This window comes from Peromyscus leucopus, chromosome 1 (genome assembly GCF_004664715.2).
Source record: "Peromyscus leucopus breed LL Stock chromosome 1, UCI_PerLeu_2.1, whole genome shotgun sequence".
Lineage (NCBI taxonomy): Eukaryota > Metazoa > Chordata > Mammalia > Rodentia > Cricetidae > Peromyscus > Peromyscus leucopus.
This window is the reverse complement of record NC_051063.1, coordinates 50,912,873-50,935,586: the sequence shown is the minus strand read 5'-3', so window position 1 is coordinate 50,935,586 and position 22,714 is coordinate 50,912,873. Positions and strand designations below refer to the sequence as shown.

The 22,714-nt window shown below is 39.7% G+C and overlaps 1 protein-coding gene across 3 annotated transcripts in view; it reads left to right on the top strand.

Moving 5' to 3' along the window:
• The window catches only part of Chuk (component of inhibitor of nuclear factor kappa B kinase complex), a 37,991-nt gene extending 16,135 nt beyond the window's left edge, over nucleotides 1-21,856 (top strand). The window contains exons 10-21 of one of the 3 annotated variants that reach the window (XR_003736527.2): nucleotides 1,130-1,324; nucleotides 3,102-3,204; nucleotides 3,882-4,005; nucleotides 4,668-4,819; nucleotides 7,293-7,354; nucleotides 9,757-9,866; nucleotides 11,364-11,413; nucleotides 15,441-15,537; nucleotides 16,001-16,148; nucleotides 17,387-17,520; nucleotides 18,101-18,331; nucleotides 19,410-19,493. Coding sequence is in view for 2 of the 3 variants with exons in the window: in XM_028888806.2 (XP_028744639.1) it covers nucleotides 1,130-1,324; nucleotides 3,102-3,204; nucleotides 3,882-4,005; nucleotides 4,668-4,819; nucleotides 7,293-7,354; nucleotides 9,757-9,866; nucleotides 11,364-11,413; nucleotides 15,441-15,537; nucleotides 16,001-16,148; nucleotides 17,387-17,520; nucleotides 19,410-19,509; nucleotides 20,540-20,569 (1,305 nt within the window). In the remaining variant the exon portion in view is untranslated. Of the gene's footprint in view, nucleotides 1-1,129; nucleotides 1,325-3,101; nucleotides 3,205-3,881; nucleotides 4,006-4,667; nucleotides 4,820-7,292; nucleotides 7,355-9,756; nucleotides 9,867-11,363; nucleotides 11,414-15,440; nucleotides 15,538-16,000; nucleotides 16,149-17,386; nucleotides 17,521-18,100; nucleotides 18,332-19,409; nucleotides 19,510-20,539 lie in introns of those variants that run through there. The other 2 variants (XM_028888807.2, XM_028888806.2) reach the window with 2 other exon arrangements.
• The last annotated feature ends 858 nt before the right edge of the window (nucleotides 21,857-22,714 follow it).

The following is a 22,714-nucleotide window of genomic DNA, read 5'->3' as shown; positions in this document are numbered from 1 at the left end:
AGAGTCTAAGTAGATAAGCATTTCCCCAAATGTTATGAAAAGCTTAAACATAAAAATAATGACAAAACAGAAGTATTTAATTATTCTTCAGTGCTGGAGAGATAGCTCAGCTGTTGAGGGTATGTATTGCTCTTACAGAGGACCCAAGTTCAGTTCCCAGCATCCACATTGGACAGCTCACAAACCACCCATAACTCCAGATGCATGGGATCTGAAGCTCTCTTCTAGCCCGAATGCACTCGCACATGCTCACATTCTTAGGCGCACACACACACACACACACAGATTTTTTTCTGTTACCATTAGTTATACCAAAATTTCTCATCCATTTCTTTGACTGAGCCAGTAAGTGAGTATGAGACTGTTCTTTTTGTCTTTGGACCCTTAAGTAGACTACACTTTTAGGGTTTGGTTGCTTTGGGAGAATAATAATGCTTTTTCCTGTTGAAAGAGAAGCCCACCGTTTCTATCAGATGATTGTTTTGAGGCAACACGAGGTAGTTAAGAGTTCAGATCCACGCTCTACCATTTGTCAGCTGTGTGATCCCTAACAAAATTTTCACCTTCTTAGAAGCCTCATTTCTCCTTCTTTTAAAAGGGGGATTAGAAGATCTAAGTATTGGGGTGCTGTGTGAAAATGCTTTACTCTGTGGTTGGCATTTATGAGAAACTTGATAAAATTCTGTAATAATGTTAAGTAACTTTTTTAAACTAACATTTCTATTTCTTGATTTTGTGCATCCTTAGAACTTGGGAAATTTATTAGATAAAACTCATATCTGGCTGGGCATGGTGGCACAAACCCTTAATCCCAGCACTGGAAGACAGAGGCAGGTGCATGCTCTACATAATAAGTTCCAGGACAGTAGAGAGACCCTTTCTCAAAAAATAAAAACAAACAAACAAAAAACCCAGAAACCAAACCTTATATATTTAGAAAAACAAATTCAAGTCTTTGTCTTGTAAAATGTCATTTTTGTAATTAAAGAAGATTTTTATTACTTTGGAGGAGTGAGCCTTATTTAGTACAGAAGTAATGCCTGTTGCTTAGATTCTCCCTTTAGTATCTTTTACAGAATTTTTTATGTAATAAATGGTAAATAAACTCATTTTTTTCTCATTTATACAGATAGTGCACATCCTAAATATGACTTCTGCAAAAATCATTTCTTTTCTGTTACCATGTGATGAAAGTTTTCATTCACTACAGTCTCGTATTGAGCGTGAAACGGGAATAAGTACCGGTTCTCAAGAACTTCTATCAGAGACAGGAATTTCTCTGGATCCTCGGAAACCAGCCTCTCAGTGTGTTCTAGATGGAGTTGTAAGAGATTTTTTTGTGGGGGTGAGGGAGGGCTGTGGATCAGGGTCTTGCTGTATAGCCCGTAATGGCCTCTAACTCACAGTCTTCTTGCCGAAGGGAACTGGAACCACAGGCCTGAGCTTCCTGCACAGGTTTTTGTTTTGTTTTCAGTTGACTGATATTTGTACTTATTTATGAGCACTGTATGGTAATTCAATACATGTGTACACTGTGCAATGATTAAACTAAGAGAAGCATTTCATCCCCTTGACTATTACCATTTCTGTGTGTTAGAACTTGCAAACTCTTTTCCTTTACTTATATTAAAATATATAACTCTTATATAGACTGTAGTTTCTCTGCTATGCTGTAGAAACTGTGGCTGAAAATTTAGATATACACATACACAGTTGGGTATAGTGGTGCATACCTGTAATTCCCAGCATTTGTAAGTTCCAAGACTAGCCTGGTCTACATAGTGAGTTCAAGGCCAGCCAGGGCTATGTAGAGAGACCCTGTCTAAACAAAAAATTTCTTATAACCTTTCATTTTCTTTCTACTCATTCAAATTAATTCATAGACTTTACAAAAATAAATATTAATCAGTATAAAATATTTCTACTACTCATGTTCGTTAACTTACATTTCCATTCTACCCATCCCATTAATCTACTTTCCATCTCTGTAGATTTGCATGCACATATGTGTATAGCTATGTGTTTGTGTAGGTGCATATGTTTATGAGAGTGTACATGGACATATGTGCCAATGGAGGCCGGAGGTCAACCTCAGTCACTATTCCTTGTTAATAATCTTCTTTGTTTTGAGAAAGGCTCTCTCATTGACTTAGAACTTATTGATTAGGCTAAGCTAGTGGAATGAGACCCAATTGTTTTTTTAAAATGTGGGTTCTGGAGATTGGCCTCAGGTCTCCATGCTTGTATAACAAGTGTTTACTGATAAACTGGTTCCCCAACTCTAGTAGTATGTTTTTAGTGTTATCAGTGTTACAGGGTGTGTAAGCACTTCGTTTCATTCTTGTTGGGCCTTTTGAGAAAGAGTCTTGCTGTGTAGCCAAGGCTGGCCCCTCACCCTACCCTGTGTTTTGATTACTCTGGTACCTAATCTTTTCCTTTTGATAACTACAGAGTGTTTCATTCACTGATATGACCTTTTGTATTTGTTCTTTTGGCTTTTAGTTGCTAAAACTAGAAAAACTTTATTATTTTCTGTTTTTCCTAACTTTTTAAGTTAGCAGACAAATGATGGGTTTTATTATGGCGTTTTTTAAAAATTTATTTATTTTATATATATATGCCAGAAGAGGGCACCAGATCTCATTATAGATGGTTGTGAGCTACCATATGGTTGCTGGGAATTGATCTCAGGTCCTCTGGAAGAACAGCCAGTGCTCTTAACCTCTGAGCCATCTCTCCAGCCCGTTATGGTATTTTTATGCATGTATATTCACCATAGTATTTTTTTATTCCTCCCTCATCCATTTTGCCCTTCTTTTGTTGGTCTTCCTACCCCCAAACAGTCCTCCTGCTCTCTTGTTACACGGACCCCATTACCCTCTCTCCACACCTGCTGTATTTGTCCTTTTGGGTCTGGTGGTCACTTTTCACTTTGGCCCCATATATCTTTTTACTAACCCTTAGGCTTCATGTCTATAAATTATATGCGAATGCACATTGACTTGTTCATTGCATTTCAAAGAAGGAAATATGGCGTGTAAGTATTTGTAAAATCTAGAGTTTTCAAGAATCTTTTCATTTTAATTGTTTCTTTTTTTCAGAGAGGCTGTGATAGCTACATGGTTTATTTGTTTGATAAAAGTAAGACTGTATATGAAGGACCATTTGCATCCAGAAGTTTATCTGATTGTGTAAATTATATTGGTAAGTAAAGTCCATCTAGTTGGCTAAACTTTAATCTCGAAATTACATGATTAATAAATATGATCTTTTAGTGTTTTATCAGTGTCTCCTAGTTGAGGTTTCTATATGTGGTGGTAATGGATTTAGTGTAGTATGGAAGGTGTATAGGTAGATTTTAAATTACCACCAGACCCTTCACTTGGTACAGGCTTCCCTTCCTGAGGACAGGGCTCTACAGACAGGAGAATGAAAGCCCACTACGGGTCAAACCTGCTTTTCAGTTGTTCCTTCATTATGTGTGTTCAGATGTGTACACACAGCTTAGCCTATAAATTTGATGAAGCTGAGCTGGTTCAGGAGATGATAGATACTTTTCAGGAATGGAAAAGACTGGTGGACTATGGAGGAGATGGAATTTGATCCAAAGCTTGAAAGAAAAAAAGAATTTGGATTAGCAAAGAGGAAAGGAGACTTATTGGCTGGAGAGAAGCAAATTTAAAAGAAAAACATACAGGAATAATCTCAAGCTCTTTGAGAGAAGTGGTTATATCATTCATACACACAACCCTTTTATCTAGAACTAGGCAGTAGACCCTTTTTAACATCTATGGGAATAGTGTTTGGAAAGGAAGTAACAAAGAATAAACCATAATGTCTTTGAAAGTAGCTTACCTCTCCTATTACCATTTTGCTTATAGTTCAAGACAGCAAGATACAGCTTCCAATTACACAGCTGCGTAAAGTCTGGGCCGAGGCGGTGCACTATGTGTCTGGGCTAAAGGAGGACTACAGCAGGCTCTTCCAGGGGCAAAGAGCAGCAATGTAAGTGGGCTCCGTGTTTACGCAGAGTGCTGCGTGTGTCGTGTACTCTAGAAGGATTCTTGCCAGTTCTCATTGAGCAGGACTGGGACAAGGCTAAAATATTGAGCATGTTTTAATAATGTGTTTATGTGCGTGTGAATGGATGCACATGTGGAAACCAGAGGTTGATGTTGGCTCTTTCCCTTATTGTTTTCCCACCTAATTTTTGAGGCAAGATCTCTTACTAAACCTGGAGCTCACTGTTTCAGCTAGACTGAATGGCCCATGAGCTCCTAGGCGCTGCCTGTTTCCTCATGCCGCTGAGCACTGATGTGACAAGCATACACTGCCATGTACTAAACTGAGGTCCTCGGCATGCAAGGAAGCACTTTGCCCACTGGACCATCACCTGACTCCATTGAAATGCAGTGTTCTGACCAGACTTACAGATTTCTTATTAATGATCTAAAATCATTCGGCTATAATGACTTGAAAATAGTAGTTCCTGAGTGCCTTAGTAGAAGATGGTTTATCACAGACATCACAGGCAGGAAGTAGGTCAGCTGTTTTTCATGATTTGATAATGGAAACTTAGGTTTTGGAGTTTGGATATTGTATGTTTGCAAATTGTTATTCAATGTTTCTGAATGTTGATAATTTTGTTTTGTTTTGCTATGGCTTAGGTTAAGTCTTCTTAGATATAATGCTAACTTGACAAAAATGAAGAATACTTTGATCTCAGCATCACAGCAACTCAAAGCTAAATTGGAGTTTTTTCACAAAAGCATTCAGCTTGACTTGGAGAGATATAGTGAGCAGATGACTTATGGGATATGTAAGTGTCTGGCTATAATGTATTTGTAAGCAATGTCTAGTCTCTCGAAACCATCTGCTCTTTATCTTGTTGACACATAGCCAGTAATTGAAATTCACACCAGAACAACACACAAGATAACTTAAGTTGTCAAACCATTTTTGTATTGAGGGTTAGTTAGCTCTTTTAATCCCTTAGTTGAGCAGCTTATTTCAAAATTATAATAAAATTACTTAACTCTAGAAAAGCTAAATAATACAGAAGTGACTTAAGACTCTGAATTTCAAGTCTTATTTTAAAAATGCATACAGAGTCTGTACTGAGATGACTTCTCAGCCAGTGCTGTGTACTGAAGTGTGTGCTTGTATGTTGAATTCCTGATCTCTAAGATCATGGGGAGACTTGGGAAATGATTATGTCATGGTGGAACCTAAGGCCTGAGTGAGATTCTCCCACCCTTTCTGCTGTAAGGGGACACAGAAGGCAGCCGTCTAGGAACCAGAACTTGATCTTGGATTTCTCAGATTTCAAAACTGTGAGATCAATTCCCATTGTTTCTTTGCCACCTAGAGTGTAATGGTTTTTGTGTTCTGATTTTGTCCTTGCAGCAAAGTGGCTCAAGTAGAATAACACAGCCAGGGGAGGCTGAAATTATTTGTCTTTTTGTAAAAAAATAAACTCAGATAATTCCAAGATTATGTTTTTTTCCTAATCCATCTGCTGTGGAGTTCTAGCTACTGTTTTCTTACTGTGCAGTCTCCTGACTCCAACCTTATCTGCCTTTAGATGTGCTCAGGATTTGTAAAGAGTTAAAATTCAAATAAACTGAATTGTTTACTCCATGAAACATATCTTTTTAAGGAAGTAGATACTGTTTATATATGTACTTGAAAAAAGGTATGAATATCTCAGAATAAGTGATCAGAGTGTCCAGTTAGTGAATATGTTTGCTCTCTAGTGCTATTTCTATGTTGGCATACTATAGGCATTCTGACGAATGACAAACCCTCATTATTTCATTGAAGCATCTTTGACTTGTCAGAGGCATACCACACAGTTGTTAACATGGTGAAATAGATCTAGATGTGCTGATAGTAAAATATCAGTGGAATGATGGACAGTGACTGTCACTGTTCTGTTGCTATAAAGAGACACCATGAACAAGGCAACTTAAAAAAATATTTAATTGGGGGTTTGTTTACAGTTTCAGAGGGTGAATCCATGACCATCATGGTGGGAAGCATGGTGACTGGCAGGCTGGCAGGCAGGCATGGCTCCAGAGCAGTAACTGAGTGCTCACATTTGATCCATAGGCAGGAGGCAGAGAGAAAACATGACTGGACCTGGCATGAACTTTTGAAACCTCAGAGTCCACTCCCACTGACAATTCTTCCAAAAAGGCCACACCCACACCTTCTAATCCTTCCTAAACAGTCCCAACTGGGAACCAAACATTCAGATATATGAGCCTTTGGGGGCATTCTCATTTAAATCCCATAGAGATACTAAGTTGTGGGGGAAAGCATGTATAGACTGTCTTACTTATGAGAGACTAGAGAATATTTCTTCTAACAGTTACATTAGTGAGAACACTTGGAGTAGAGGGAAGAGTCTTTTCTTTTTATATGCTTTTATAGTTTTTATTTGTTTATTTTTACAGTACTGAGGATTGAACCTTGACCCTAATATTGTTGGTTTGTTTTTTGTTTTTGATACAAGGTCTCATTTTATAGCCCTTGCTGGCCTGGAACATAATCCCTATGTAGACCAGGCTGGCCTCGAACTTTCAGAGATCTGTCTGCTTATGCCTCTCAAGTGCTGGGATTAAATGTGTGCACAACAAACTTGGAGCCTTGTGTATGCTAGGCAAGTCTACCACTGAGCTGCATCCTACATTGAACTTTTCTGAAACCTGTTTATGTATTACTTAAAGATAATTTTTTCAGATAAAAAACTATATACTACTCTCCTAGAACTCTGTGGCTTAAAACAGCATAGATGTAAAAACTCAGATTTTTCAAGGCTAAAATCCAAAATCAAGGTGCTGGCAGAGCAGTGTTTCTTCTGAAACCTGCAAAAAAAGGTTCCTTCCTAGCTTCCTGGGATTATCAGCCGTGCTTGGTGTTCTTTTGCTCATAGCTTTAGTTGTCACCCTGCATTCTCCTTTTGTGTTTCTGTGCACCCCTCTTCCCAAGGCTGTTCTCTCGGAGGACACTGGGAGAGAGCCACACTGGGTGAGGGCCTAGCCTAGTTCAGTCTGAGTACAGACACAGATGGTGAGCTCTGTAAACGACTCTGTCTCCAGGAAGCTCACCTTCGGAGGCGCTGGGGCTTAGGAGTGCAGCACATCCATCTGAGACACACACTTCAGCCCATTGTGTAGCTTTGATACTGATACAGCAGGGAAATAGCCAGGCTAGTGTTTGTAAGACACAGTGGTTTCAGAGGAAACCAATTTAGACTTGATTTTTCTTTTTCTTTTCTTTTTTTTTAGCATCAGAAAAAATGCTGAAAGCATGGAAAGAAATGGAAGAAAAGGCCATTCACTATGCTGAGGTAAAGTCATTGATCTCACTCTGTGTACTTAGTGTCTCCATTAGAAATTATCTTTGGTTTGACAGAGAGAATATTTATCATTCCTGAAATTTAGACAAATATTTAGTATGTGCTTTATATAGAGGAAGGTAGGGGTTTAAAACCAGAGGCTTTGGGCAAACTCTTTAGCTTCACTGAACTCCAGTTTCCATATTATATGTATTAGGGGCAGTGCAGGGGGCAACCCATTCCTATTAATCTATGTTTTGCCCCATGGCTTCGTGGCATTACCCGTTCTGTCACATCTTGCTTCTCCTGGCAGCGGCTCACAGTGTCTGTCCATGGCTCCACCTTTTTTCATCTCCATCTTCAGTTGGAATGTACTGCCTAACCTTATTCTGCCTTGCCATTGGCCAAACAGCTTTATTTATCAACCCACGAGAGCAACACATATTCACAGCGTACAGCAAGACATCCCACAGCAGGGCAGCGGTCTTTTCTAATAGGCTTATGAACATTAAATGGAAATCAGTAATAAATGAAGTGTATTACTATTATTTTTCTGACTGGTTTAGATAAGATGACTTCACATCTAGTTTAAATGGGTCAGTTCTATTTATACCTGATGTTGTTCCATAATTATAGATTGTTCCCTAGGTGGCAAATTCTTTGCTTATCCTGTGTGTCCACGGTCCTGGACTGTTGCTTTCCTTGGTGCCAGTTCATCCTTACACTGAGTATGTGGGTAGGGCAGTGGTATCGTGGGGCTTATCTGTAGGAAGTGGCAATGGTTTAGTGGCCATTTGTCTTGTGAATGGCGCTTAGACTATTTTGCTTCTCCAGAGGCCAAAGCAAATACTAGTACTAGTTGACTGTGGTCAGAAGGGAAACACAGGAACAAGTATGTTTTTATTTATTATTATTATTATTTGAGATAGACAAATTCACTATGTAGACCAAGCTGGCTTGACTCACAGAGATACACTTACTTGCCTTTGCATCCTGAGTGCTGAGATTAAAGATATGCACCATTGTACCTGGCATAAGGTGTTTTTATATGCAAGACTCTCAGAAGCATAGAAAAGCCCTCACCATAGTTGAGAAGCTATTAACAGTTATGGTTGCTAAGAGAGGGAGAGTCAGTCTTCTTTAAAGAGGTGGCCTTTAGTAATTTGACCATGCCCTATTGTATGGCCTCACAGTCATTAGTATATGAGCACCCCAGATTGGACCCTGTGGGTTATTTAAAAAAAGAAAAAGGACATGAAGTTGGGAGGGGTGAAAGGGGAGCTAGATCTGGGAGGAATTAGGAGGAGTAATGGAGAGTAAATATGATCAAAATACATTGTATGCACCTATGAAATTCTCAAAGAATTACTAAATATTGTCTTGCCTAGTGTGGTGCTTTACACTATAATCCCAGCACTCAGCAAAGTAAGACAGGAGAATTTACAGGTTCAAGAATAGCCTAGGCTACATAATACCACTGTTGCATTAAATAAACGATTGGCTTTAGCCGGGCGTTGGTGGCGCACGCCTTTAATCCCAGCACTCGGGAGGCAGAGCCAGGTGGATCTCTGTGAGTTCGAGGCCAGCCTGGGCTACCAAGTGAGCTCCAGGAAAGGCGCAAAGCTACACAGAGAAACCCTGTCTCGAAAAAACCAAAAAAAAAAAAAAAAAAAAAAAAAAAAAACGATTGGCTTTAACAAAATTACTTTGTTGTAGTGAACTATTCAGCTCTACTGGCATAACAGACCATTGTCTACCTTTAAGAACTAAGCCTTTTTTTCAATTTTAAACATAATTCTTTATTGATTCTTTGGAAGGTTCACATCATGCACCCTAATCCTGCTCACTTCCCAGCCCCTCCATATCTGCCCCTTATCCCTGCAGTAGCCCCCCCAAATCAATTAAAAACAAAATAAACAAAATCCCACCTTGCTCCTCCATCTTTCCAACCCCCCTTCTTTCATCCTAGTGATACCGGGAGCTACAGTGTGTCATGCAGTGTACCCCTTTGTCCAAACAGACCCACCAGCAAAACGGTCAGTGCACTGAGTCATTGGTCCGGTTCAAGGCCTCTGGCACACCTTCATCACTGGACCCTCACTGAAACTCCTCTTGGTTAGCCTGTTGTTGCCCCAGTCATGGTGCAGAGGACCAGTCCCTTTGCGCACTCCAGAAGGTCATAGATGGGGCAGCTGTTAAGGTGGGCCAACCCAAGGCCCAGGATGTGGCTCTGGGTGGTAGCTGAGCTGGTCAGTCCAGGCCATTGTGACCACCCCCTCAGACGAGGGGCAAAGCCAGCTCACCTAGGCCCATGCCATCAGGGCCAGCTCTTTCAGGCCTGTGGTGAGGGGTGGCACCACTGAGCCTTGTTTTATATGGTAACAAGACTGCATTTTCTTTGTATCATATTTTAGGTTGGTGTCATTGGCTACCTTGAGGATCAAATTATGTCTTTGCACACTGAAATCATGGAGCTTCAGAAGAGCCCCTATGGAAGACGCCAGGGAGACTTGATGGAATCTCTGTAAGAACGTATCTGTGCTATTGGTCTTGATTCTATAATTTTTTGTGGTGTTCTTTCTACTTATATCTGGCAGAGTTAAGCCTCCGCATGGTCTGGCTCATGGTTTTTCTTACCCCTAATATATTCCTATGTTTTTTAATAACATTATTTCATGGGGAGATGCACACAGCACATTGTGTACATGTAGAGATCAAAGGACAAAATTGTGAAACGGTTCTCCCCTTCCATCATGGTGGGCCCAGGAATTGAACTCAGGTTGTTAGGCTTGGCAGCAAGTGCCTTTACCCACTGAGCCATCTCTCCAGCCCTTACAGTATCTTAAAAGGAAGCTATTTCTTAGTAATAGTGAGTTTGGGAAATAACTGTCTGAATTGTTCTTTACTTTTAAAAAAAAAAGTCTCTTTTTCATGTATTTTTTAAAAGTATATTTAAATTACAAATGATTTCCCATTTACTACCCTTTTGGTCCAAGATATAATCTCTTAACTCCTATTGAGGTTAATTTTCTAAGTGTCTAGATAGAAACTTCAGATTTTTTTTCTCTATTCCCAAGCTGTAATTTTTTTTCCCATTTAAATGTTTCTGGTATGAATGTTTCCATTTGTGGTGGGAGGCCAGGGCAGCACACAGTATATGAACTGTATGTCTTGGAGACTAAGGAGATGGCAAGGCACTTGTTGCTCAAGCTTGAGGCCCTGAGTTTTGTTTTTTTTTTTTGTTTGTTTTTTGTTTTTTGTTTTTCGAGACAGGGTTTCTCTGCGTAGTTTTGCGCCTTTCCTGGAGCTCACTTGGTAGCCCAGGCTGGCCTCGAACTCACAGAGATCCGCCTGCCTCTGCCTCCCAAGTGCTGGGATTAAAGGCATGCACCACCACCGCCCAGCGAGGCCCTGAGTTTTGAATCCCCAGGACCCACTTGTAAGGTAGGGGCAGGAGCATGTCTGTAATCCCAGTGCTTCCATGGCAAGAGGGAGACAGAAACAGGAGCTTTCAGGCCGGCTGGTGTAGCACCAGCAGCAGCACACACAGACCTGTGTCTCAGGATGACAGCAGGGCCGGGCGCCTCGGGCTGTCTTCTGACCACCTCCCATGGAGTAGGCAAGCATGCCCACCACAGACACACACACAGGCACAGTTGTTTTCTTTTCTTTTCTTTTAAGCTCCATGTTTTAAGGATTTGTATTCTTTGTTTTTCAAGACAGGGTTTCTCTGTGTAGCCTTAGCTGTCCTGGAACTCTGCTCAGTAGACCAGACTGACCTCGAACTTGCAAGAGAACCTTCTGCCTCTGCCTCCCAGCTGCTAGGATTAAAGGCTTATGCCACCACCGCCTGACTTAAGGACTCGTATTCTTATTATACAATGAAATGTTCTGTAAAATACTCATTGATGATCTGTACTTGCTTAAAAATTGGATTTTGTCTCAATAACCAGTATTATTCAAGTTGTGTATTATTAGTTACTTCCACATACAGAGAAGTTTTTCTTTTTCTCTTTTATAGGGAACAGCGTGCCATTGATCTCTATAAGCAGTTAAAGCATAGACCTACAGGTAAGACACTTCGTTCACAGCATTTAAAGATAACACACACACACACACACACACACACACACACACATTTATTTATTTATTTATTTATTTATTTTTAGACCAGGTTGGCCTCGAACTCACAGAGATTCACCTGGCCCTGCCTCTCAGGTGCTGGGATTAAAGGCGTGCTGTGCAGCTTTATTTTATTTTATTCTTTTTTTTTAAACTTCAGAGAAAGATCCTGTTTTGGTATTCTCATTGCAACATTTATGTCATAATAGCTTTAAATTTTTAAGAACTTAAGAGAATAGAAAGGGAATGTAATAAGGATATTGAAGTAGAAAAGTTTTTAAACTGAAGTGAAAAGAAAGTAGAGGAGGAGCTGGAGAGATGGCTCAGAGGTTTAGAGCACTGGCTGCTCTTCCAAAGGTCCTGAGTTCAATTCCCAGCAACCACATGGTGGCTCACACTAATCTATTATGAGATCTGGTGTGAAGATACACATGCTGGCAGAACACTGTATACATAATAAATAAATAAATCTTAAAAAAAAAAAAAAAAAAAAAAAAAGAAAGTAGAGGAGAAAAAAGAAACTCAAACAAAAAAGAAAAGGAAGGAACTGGGGCAATGGCTCAGTGGTAAAGTGCTTCCTACAGCAGCATGAGAAGCTGAGTTTAGATTCCCAGCACTCACATAAAAGCCACACATAGCAGCACACTCCTGCGATCCCAGCAGTACTGGGCAAGTAGAGACAGATGGATTCCTCCTTGGCCTCAGTGGCCAGGCTAGCTGAAATGGCAAGCTTCAGGTTCATTGAGCTACCCTAGCTCTACAAGAAAGGTGGAAAACCATGGGGAAGACACTTGAAGGTGACCTTGGGCTTCCATACAGACATACCCTCCCCTAACAAAAAGGAAGAAACAGCCCAAAAAATGTGTAAAAGGGATGGGGAAATACTGTTTAAGTTAGGGGGAGGTTGGAAAGAATTCAACACAATGGGTTCTGGGTGGAGTAAGAGAAGAAGTCATAGTCTCTTCGGAAGCAGCTTGTCTTGAAAAATCATGCCTTCACCAGCGCAGGTTACTCATAGGTCCTTGGGGCAACAATTCGTACTAAACGTCTGCCAAATACAGAGAGAGCATTGTCTGCTGGAAGGAGTGTTGGTTGGAAACCAGAAGCTTTGAATTCTAAATTGGGTATTTTACTGACCAAATAATCTCCAACACTTCTCTCTGATTCTATATCCCTTTTGTGCAAAAACGAATCAAAACCTAGCCTTCTAACTCAGTAAGCTTTGGCAGTATATTTGAGAGAGTGTTTATGAAATGCTTTGAAAACAATAAGGTAATGTATACATGCAAAACACTTTTTTTTTTTTTTTTTGGTTTTTTGAGACAGGGTTTCTTTGTGTAGCTTTGCGCCTTTCCTGGAACTCACTTGGTAGCCCAGGCTGGCCTCGAACTCACAGAGATCCGCCTGCCTCTGCCTCCCGAGTGCTGAGATTAAAGGCGTGTGCCACCACCGCCCAGCGATGCAAAACACTTTTATTTTACTTAAAAACATATTTATTTTGAAGGATTACATAAGTAATAAAAAGGGATATCTATGCTCCCAAATGTATGTATTGTATTTTATGTATTGTTTTATATAACTTATATAGTTTTCAAGTTTTACTTGAAGATTTATAAACATATAACAACATATGACACTTTATATAATATTTACACTGTCTTTAAAAAAACAGCATGCTCTCAAGCACTGGTTTTAATTTTTGTTTTGAGAGTTTTTATGTGTGAATGTTGTGCCTGTTTGTCAGTACACCATGTGTGTGCAGTTCCCACAGAGGCCAGAAGAGGGCATTGGAAAACTGGACCTGGGGTTGTAGGTGGCCATGTGCTCTTAACTGCTGAGCCATCTTTCCAGTTTTTCTTACAGTAGAATTTACTTGTTTTATTGCTACAAATACTCACGAAATACATGTCATGGTCAGGTTGTTTAGAAGTGTTTTCCTGCAGGAGGTAGAATCTGAAGACTTGAAGACTGGAAACTGATTTTCTTTCCTTTTTTTTTTTTTTTTTTTTTTTTGTTGTTGTTTTTTTGAGACAGGATTTCTCTGTGTAGCTTTGTGCCTTTCCTGGAACTCACTCTGTAGCCCAAGCAGGCCTCGAACTTACAAAGATCCACCTGCCTCTGCCTCCCAAGTGCTGGGATTAAAGGCATGTGCTGCCACCACCCGGCTGGAAACTGATTTTCTTTGTCCTCTTCTGGCAAAGGTTGAAGTTCTGAGGTCTTTACTAGTAAAAGAGCTAATTCTATGGAAAACCTCTTGGGTTTGGTTGGTGGAATTTATGAAGGACTACTGTTTGGAGAAAAGTGTTTTTGGAGCCCTGTATCTGCTTGGGTGAGGGTGTGGGGGAGAGATAGAGAGACAGAGACAGAGATTCTGGGAATGAAGCTGAGCTGTGGAAATGGCTTCTGGAATGATTTTAAAAAGGACAGATTTTTTTTCCTCTTGCAGCACTAGGGATCCAATGTATATACCTTGTATATGCTTGGCAGGCCCTAGCTCTACCTCTAAGCTCCAGTCCCACAGCCTTTCAAGTCTCTTTTAAAACTCCTATAGTTTTCCTTTTGGGTGTAACACAGAAAAACATTAAATGAGAAAGTTTGTTCAGTTAATAGCAAGTATTAGCAATAGTGGTATTTTTGATTTCAGGCTTATTGCCGAAGAAAATACCAGGGTGATACATCATCAGTTTTTTGCCCTTTTAAACTTAAGTTGTCATATTTTGAAATACAACTAATGATAGTAGTTTAAAAAACTGAGATGTGTCATTTATAAAGAATAGAACTCAGTGTAACCAACAACCATCCCATTTGAGGACATCTGCCAGGTAACAGCTGGCTTTGGGTGAATTTCTGGGTGTCCACTGATCCCTTTTATTAATACATCAGGTTTGGTTTGAGTCAGCTTTTTCTCAGATGAAGTTTTTGTGAGCTGTAAACAGGCAGTGAAAGCCTGATTGTCCCACTGTTCTAAAAGCAGTGTTAATCGTGTAAGAAAGCTAGTCTCTTGACCAAAGGTTGCACCTGTGTCTGAATTGGGGTTAGTACAGGTTAAAGATCAACCAGGCTATTCATCTCAAACACAGGCAACATAAGTCTCTAAAGATTAACCACGCACAACCGTGCATAAATTTACCTTTTAGAAAATATTTATGTCTGTGGGTATGGGTGTATGCTACATGTGTGGGGATACCCACAGAGGCCAGAAGAGGGCATCAGATTCTCCTGGAGATGGAGTTATAGACATTTGTGAGCCACCTAACATGGATGTGAATCTGGTTTTCTAGAAAAGCAACAAGGGCTCTTGACAACTATGTTCAGCCCCATAACTTTGCTTTTTCTGTATAGTTATCATTGAACTATACCTCCAACCCCTCAGATTTTCTTTATAGATAACCTTAAAAATTTAAATCTAAGTTTTAACTTAAATGGTATTGTATAAGCTTTTTATGGGGAGATGTGAACAGTCTACTCACACTAGATAGGACACCAGTGACAGACAAAGTAGTAATTTGACCATAGTCTTGTTTGGTGAATCCGAGTTTCATTAGGATTACTTACAGGAGTTTCAGTGGCTACACTTCTAAACAAAAATCTCTCCCGTCTTTTCTCTATCTTTCTGCAACTGATAGCCGTTTTTAGATCCTTCCGGGGGGATAAGGCCTCCTAACTGCCACCCACCCCCACCCCAGCAGCTGTTAGCTGCTTATAAATCTTTGGGGGATTGAAGGAAAGATCATGGAAAGGTCTCAGGAGCCTCTCTCTGCACCATGACAGAACCATCCGTCTTAGGTAGATCTCACAGCTTCTGAGATCTCAAGACAACAGCCATAGCACACCTCAAGGACAGCATTCCATAAGAAATGGAGACGTTTTCAGACTACTTGCAGCTTTTTAAGAGTTTTTAAGGAATTTTTTGTTTGGAAGTGGGTATGTTCTGCAAAAGAGAGGTTATAACTGTACTAACTAAAGTCTTTTCTAGATCACACCTACAGTGACAGCACAGAGATGGTGAAGATCATCGTGCACACTGTGCAGAGTCAGGACCGTGTTCTCAAGGAACTGTTTGGTCACCTGAGGTAGAAAATTGCTTTATTTCCTCCTAAATGCCAATGTATTTGTATTCCATTTAAAGTATAATATTCTTCTTTGGTAAATAATAGTTCTGTTGGTATCTTGGAAACATAGCCATTTATAAGCCCTGAGTATATGCATTACTTTTTACTTTATTTATGTAAATGAGTGTTTTGCTTGCATGTTTGTCCCATGTGTGTGAGGCCAGAAGAGGGCATCAGATCTTCTGGAACTGGAGTTACAGATGGTTGTGAACTGCCATTTGAGTGCTGGGAATTGAACCCAGGTCCCCTGGAAGAGCAACCAGTACCCTTAACCATTGAGCTGTCTCTCCAGTCCCTATATTTATAGCTTTTGAGATCAGTCATAGACATAATACTGGTTGTGGTTCTTTTCCTGGGTTTGGGGGGTATGTTATACAGTCTTGAGGGATGTGACAATCATTTGACACTGACTTACTCTCTTCAGCAAGTTGCTGGGCTGTAAACAGAAGATTATTGATCTACTCCCTGAGGTGGAAGTGGCCCTCAGTAACATCAAAGAAGCTGACAATACTGTCATGTTTATGCAAGGAAAGAGGCAGAAAGAAATATGGCATCTCCTTAAAATTGCCTGTGTAAGTAATTATTAGTGAATAACACTCAGCACTTTCACTAGAGGGGCTTTTATTACTTTGAGTTATGTCCTTTGAATATTTATATTTTGCATTGGGTGCACATATTCCTTGTTTGGCGTCTGAGTGATTACAGAGATAGGACTTGTAGGTGGACTTTTCTGTCCTACCGGCCAGTTCCCAAATAACCAGAGACTTACTATTAATTATAAATGGCCAGCCAATAGCTCGGGCTTGTTACTAACTCTTACATTTTAAATTAACCCATATTTCTTTTTTTTTTTAAGATTTATTTATTTATTATGTATACAGTGATCTGTCTGCATGCATGTCTGCACACTAGAAGAGGGCACCAGGTCTCACTATAGATGGTTGTGAGCCACCATGTGGTTGCTGGGAACTGAACTCTGGACTTCTGGAAGAACAGCCTGTGCTCTTAACCTCTGAGCCATCTCTCCAGACCCTAAATTAACCCATATTTCTTATCTACACTCTGCCATGTGGCAGTACCATTTTTCAACACAGCATGTTCATCTTTCTTCTCTCCGAGACTCCTGAGACTCCTCCTCTCTTCTTTGTGCTCTCTTTTTGTCTGCAAGTCCCACCTGACCTCTACCTGTCCAGCTATTGGCCAGTCATCTCTTTTATTAACCAATGAGAGAAATACATATTTACAGTGTACAAAGATTGTTCCACAACAAGGACTTTTGTATTTTCATTCACCTTTCCAATCCTGGTGGTGCTGGTGGTATGTGTGTGGTTTTATTTCTTTTGAGACAAGAGCTCACTCTGGTGTAGGCTGGAAGCTGGGCTGTACCTTACTGTCATTTTCCTCCCTCTCAAGTGCTGGGATTATAAGTGAGCTACTATATCCAGCTCAGTCCCTCTTTTTTATAGTTCTCCCTGCCCTAGATTGCTGTGGTTGCCCAACCCCACTTGGAGTAAATGCATCTGACTTGATAAGTCGACCCTTGTTCAGCTGTTCCAAACCCAAGCTGGATTAGAGGAATTAGATTCATTCAGTTAGTGTGTAGATGCACTCAGTTTTAGTCAGTGAAGAAAAGGGCCAGTGATGGTATAGTTAGTAGTAGAGAGAATAGTTTTGTTCACAAGTAGTCAGTTGTGCATGTAAATAATGATTGAATTATACATCTTAACAGTATGCTTTTTTAAAAATGGTATGAATCAAGGCTGCTTGTTTGCAATTTATTGTATGTGTGTGCTGTTTTCTTTCCCTTCAGACACAGAGTTCTGCCCGCTCTCTTGTGGGATCCAGTCTAGAAGGCACAGTAACCCCTCCAGCCTCAGCATGGATGCCCCCTCTGTTAGCAGACCGTGAACATCCTCTGACACGTGTGGTAACTCCTCAAGATGGGTGGGTTCACTTTGTAACAACAGATAGTTGTGTTTCAGAGTTGGGTCGGAGCGAGAGGGTGGAGCATGGTGGTTATTAGTGCCTTCAGACCAGGGCTCAGTTTTGACTGACTCAGCATTTAGTAATGCTGAGTAATTGATTTATTTTTTTAATGTTCATATATTTTCACTTTAAAATAAGGATGTCTTATAGGACTGATGTGAAAATTCAGTTGGACAGTGTATGTAAAATGCTTGGGAAATAAATTTCAGTAAGTGTTGCTAATAACTGTTAGTTCAATTCAAGTTCTAAGCCATTTCTATTCCTGGCTTATCAATTTCCTTTACCTAAACCATACCCCTTCCTTAACCATTTATCTCTGAGAAATTACACTTTTTGCTGTTTTTATTTTTTTGGTTCTTGAGTTCTTTTAATAAAGTAGTGAGATTATTTTTTAACTTAGTATTTCTTAAATCTGATATTTTCAGTGCTTTAAATCATTTTGTAAATAAGAACTCAGATTTGCAGCCCTGCATTTTGTCTTTAGTTCTTACTCTCTTGCTAAAAGCTGAATGACTGTCCGTCTCTGTTATTTTCTCAGCATAAGGTGTGCCGTGTTCAAGTGGCTCTTTGCTAGCTTGTGTTTTGTCGCTTTTCTCACAACTCACGGAGACCTCCACAGCACCAAGCATTTCCCGGAAGTCTGCCCATAATTAGTTTTGCAGAAGTGCACCCATGTTACATCACTGCTCAGGAGGTCATGCAGTTGCACATTCTGTACTCTGCTTTTATGAAAGAAAAGGCTCATGGCAGGAAGGCAAGCTGATATCAGGTATTTTACTGTTTAAAGAAAGCAAGTTGCAGTGTATGTCTTGGGGTCACTATATATGTGGCCCAGTATGAGAACATATACAGTACAGCAGAGGTTGTGACTCGTAGTCTTCAGGAAATACTCTATTAGAACTGAAGGAAGTAAAATTTAATACATCCTAACCCTTCGTTTTCATTAAAGGCATTTAGGCTTGGCAGGGATGCTAATTCAAAATCTCAGCTCTGTAGGTGACTTCCACTATGAGCATGTAGCTGTTTGCAGCAGTGTAATGTGTTTTAAAAATAAACTTTCTGATAAAGGAAAGCTGATCTTAATTATAATGTACCTGTGGTACTTAATTACCAAGGATTAGGAAATAGTTACCATGACATTTTCTATCTGTTGGATAATAACTAAATGAACATTTAGTTCTGAGCTAACAGTGGCTGTTAACCATGACCTCTGGTGTGGCAGAAGAGGGACTGTGGGCTGGTGAAGGATGATGACAGGACCTGAGAGAGAGGAAAGCGTGAGGGGAGAAACTGGAATCAGCCAGAGGATTTTGTGGTTCACGGGTTCCCTCTGTCCTTCTCAGCAGTCAGCTGGCTTGTTTTCATTGCAACTGTCTGTGGTTTCCAATCAGTTTTTCTCTTTCCTGGATCTCTGGAGACCAGGAATCTCTCCCCTTTGTCTGTGTGTGAAGTGAGTATGCTAGTGTTTTACTGTCCGTAAAAGGAAAAGGAAACAATCCAGAAAATAAACAAAACAACAAAATATTATGTCGTTTGTCTAGACCAAGGGGATCTTTCCCCTTAACCTTCAGGGAGAGGTGAGGAGTTACCAGTGCCCCCTGTTTCCAAAGGAAATCAGATAAGTTATAAGGGACTTCCTAGAGTAGGCAGAAGCAGGTGGATGAAGTGGGTGGATGAAGCAGGATGTTGTCTCTGAGGGGGAGGGATGAAGAAACTGAAGACTGACTCAGCTTTGCTGGGATGCTGAGGTGCATAAAGTGGTCATCCTGACCTAGAGGACCAGAACGGAAGCAACACTCACTTGTTCTTTGCTGAACTTGAAATGTTTTTATTCTTTCGTCCATCAGAGAGACCTTAGCACAAATGATAGAAGAAAATCTGAACTCTCTTGGCCATTTAAGTACTATTATTCGTGAAGCAAATGAGGAACAGAGCAAGAGTATGATGGTAAGTTTTGTATGAATATGTGTCTTAGCTATGTTGGATACAAAAGGTTTAATTTTCCATGTTGGCTGTGTCTGGCATTTGGGATATATATAGGGAATAGAACTCAGAGGAGAGAACATTTGAGAAATATTTTGGACCTCAAATTTCCATCTTTTGTTATGCAGGGACATTTATCCTGGTTTCATCCCTGTTGCTGTGATAAATTAGCCTTACAAAAAGCCACTTAAAGGAGAGGGGTTTATTCAACTTAAAATTACAGGTTACATACCACTACTGTAGAGAAGTCAAGGCAGGAACTAGAAATAGCTAGACATAATGTCTATAGTCAAGAGCAGAGAGAAATAAACATCTACATTCCTGAGAGTATTGAGCTCACTTTTTCATTTTTATTCAGGACAAGGCCCAGCCCTTGACATGGTACTGCCCACTTTTAGGCTAGGAGTTTGCACATCAGTTAATGGAATCAAGACAGTCACCCATAGACATGCACACATGCCAGCCTGATCCTGACTGTCACTGGGAGTCTCTTCCCAGGTGATTCTGGTTGTACCAAATCCACAAAACTAACGGTCTGATACGTAGTTGTGGTCAGATGAAGTTTTCTTCACAGTGTGACTACTGAAATGGAATGAATGTACCTTTTTACTCTATCATTATTGTATTTGATGCATATAAGATCAGTTATGCTAATACTTAATAAAAGTGGTTGTATCAAGATGTAGTTGCTATGAACTATTGCTTTGTTAAAACTGGGAGAAACTACTCCAAAATCTTAGTAAATTCACTGCTGCACTTGGACTTGATGCCAACTCTTTCCACTTATGAATAAATATTTTACTCAAATTTTTATGAGAACTTTGAAATATTTTTTATATTACCAGAAGATAAGGTGAGCTAATCAAACTGTAGCTTCTATAGTTTTTAACTTTTCAAATTTTGATTCTAAAGTGTCCAAATACTAAAACAACTTTAAAAAGTGCACTTTACATCCAGACAGCTTCTGATTGTCTCTTTCCGGGCCTGCTTTTAGAGTCTTGACTGGAGCTGGCTAACAAAATGACCTGCCGTTTGTTCGCTGTCCTCGAGCCTACGAAAGCTGTTCCTGCGAATATTCGGAACCCGTCTTTGTTCCCTGAAGCCATCTTCACATACCAGTCAGTGGAAGAAATGGCTGTGATCAGAAACTACGGATGACTTTACAAGCACAGAACCTTAATTTTTTATAGTGATTGTGACCTCTGGACAGATAGAATTGTATTACAAATTAGTGAAGCTAATTATTTTTAACACTGCAGCTATCTAGGGAGATCATTAGTGACTTACTTACCTTTAAAATGGACAAAATACTATTTGTTTAACTGATGAAAAATACCCTTTTTCTGAGACAGGGTTTCTCTGTGTAACAGCTCTGGCTGTCCTGGAACTTGCTTTGTAGACCGGGCTGGCCTTGAACTCAGAGAGCTGCCTGCCTCTGCCTCCTGAGTGCTGAGATTAAAGGCGTGCACCACCCCTGCTGAATCCAGTGTTCATTTTAAGTAAAGGTTGTCTACTCACGCTTCTGTGGAAGAGACTGCTCACAAGTAAAACTGTGCTTCCTGAAGACTAGCCTGCCTCCTTGTGTTGCTCTCAGCAAGTGCTCCACCTGACGTCATAAGGAGTTAGGAATCCTCTCTTTAACCACACATGGAATAGTGTCCTTACATAAGGGATTGCACATGTGTACCTTTGATGTCAACTGACCTTAGTGATTTGCATTGTGTGCTATATGTATATGTATTTAAGGTGTACATTTAATAATATCAAAGAGGAGATGCCTGTTAATTTATACTGTATTTGAAGGTTGTATGTTTTTGCATTTGTAAAAATGGGTCACTTGTTTAAACAATCTTTTGTGTCTTGTCATACAAGTTTCAAAAGGTCTGCATTCCTTTATCTGTAATTATAGTCTCAAAATCCAAGAAGTTCTGAAAACAAGGTTTTCCTAAGCTTGCTAACAAAATTCATTTGTTTCTGGATCTATGCTGACTTGACACTGAATCTGTTTATCCCATTAGTGTGAATATTCATTTATTTTGCTGCATAAATATTAATGTGTTTGATTATTGGGGGGTGCTGCCACAAACTCTTTTGAGGGTTGATGTAGTCTGGTATATGCACTGAATTACCTTTCTAAAATCTGAAAATTTCATAATTCTGAAACATCTGGATTTAGGGATTTCAGATAAAAGATTGTGGATTTCTGCCTTCTGTTAAATAATTTAGAAGGTGTTATTTTGTTTTAAAAAATGTGAAATGCTTTTATATCCCTAGTTTTTCACTTTGCATATTAAATGATTTTTAAATTGTTTTTGGAATCGCTACTCATTACTAAAAAGCAGACTGTAGTGCCACAGGCTAATACATATTGAGGAAATGTAAAAGGGTATGTATAAGACAGGCTTGGCTCACGTGGTCAGAGAAGACTACAGGCCTTCAGTAATGCAGTCCAGACAGGAAAAAACCTCTAAACAGGTACAGTAAAAAAAAAAAAAATGGGTATAGATAGTCATAGAAAAGAAATAATTAAAAAAAAGAAAGTGAAATCGTCCAAGAAAGAGTAAAGTAATATAAAAAATGTAAGGATGAAAAATATACAGGCTGTCTGGATCCTGTGTGGTGTTTTGTTGACTTTGAAAATGCTAGTGTACAAAAAATCAATAACTGCTGAGAGACATTGGATTATGGAAACTCTTAAATTAAGCCAACCTATGTATTTTTAAAATGTCTTAACTTCAAAATGGAAGTCAAAAAATATGTTGCACTGGGGATAAGGTTATGCCTTTGTTTCCAGAAGAAACAAAAAGTTATGGTTCTCTTCAAAATTAATGAAGATCAGGGCTGGTGAGATGGTTCAGTAGTTAAGAGCACTGACTGCTCTTCCAGAGGACCTGAGTTTAAGTCCCAGCACCCACATGGAGGCCCACAACCATTAATAGTGGGATCTGATGCCCTCTTCTGAAATAAAGATGTACATGCAGATAGAGCACTCATACACATAAAATAAATAAATAAAAATTAAAAATAATAAAGATCAGAATAACTGGGGGAGACCTTCTGAAAATCTTGGCTACAGACATGAAGGAAAAAAACCAAGAAAGACTACAGGACAGTTGACACATATGCTGGTCCCTCAACATGGGAACAGCCCTGAGACTGGATGAGACAT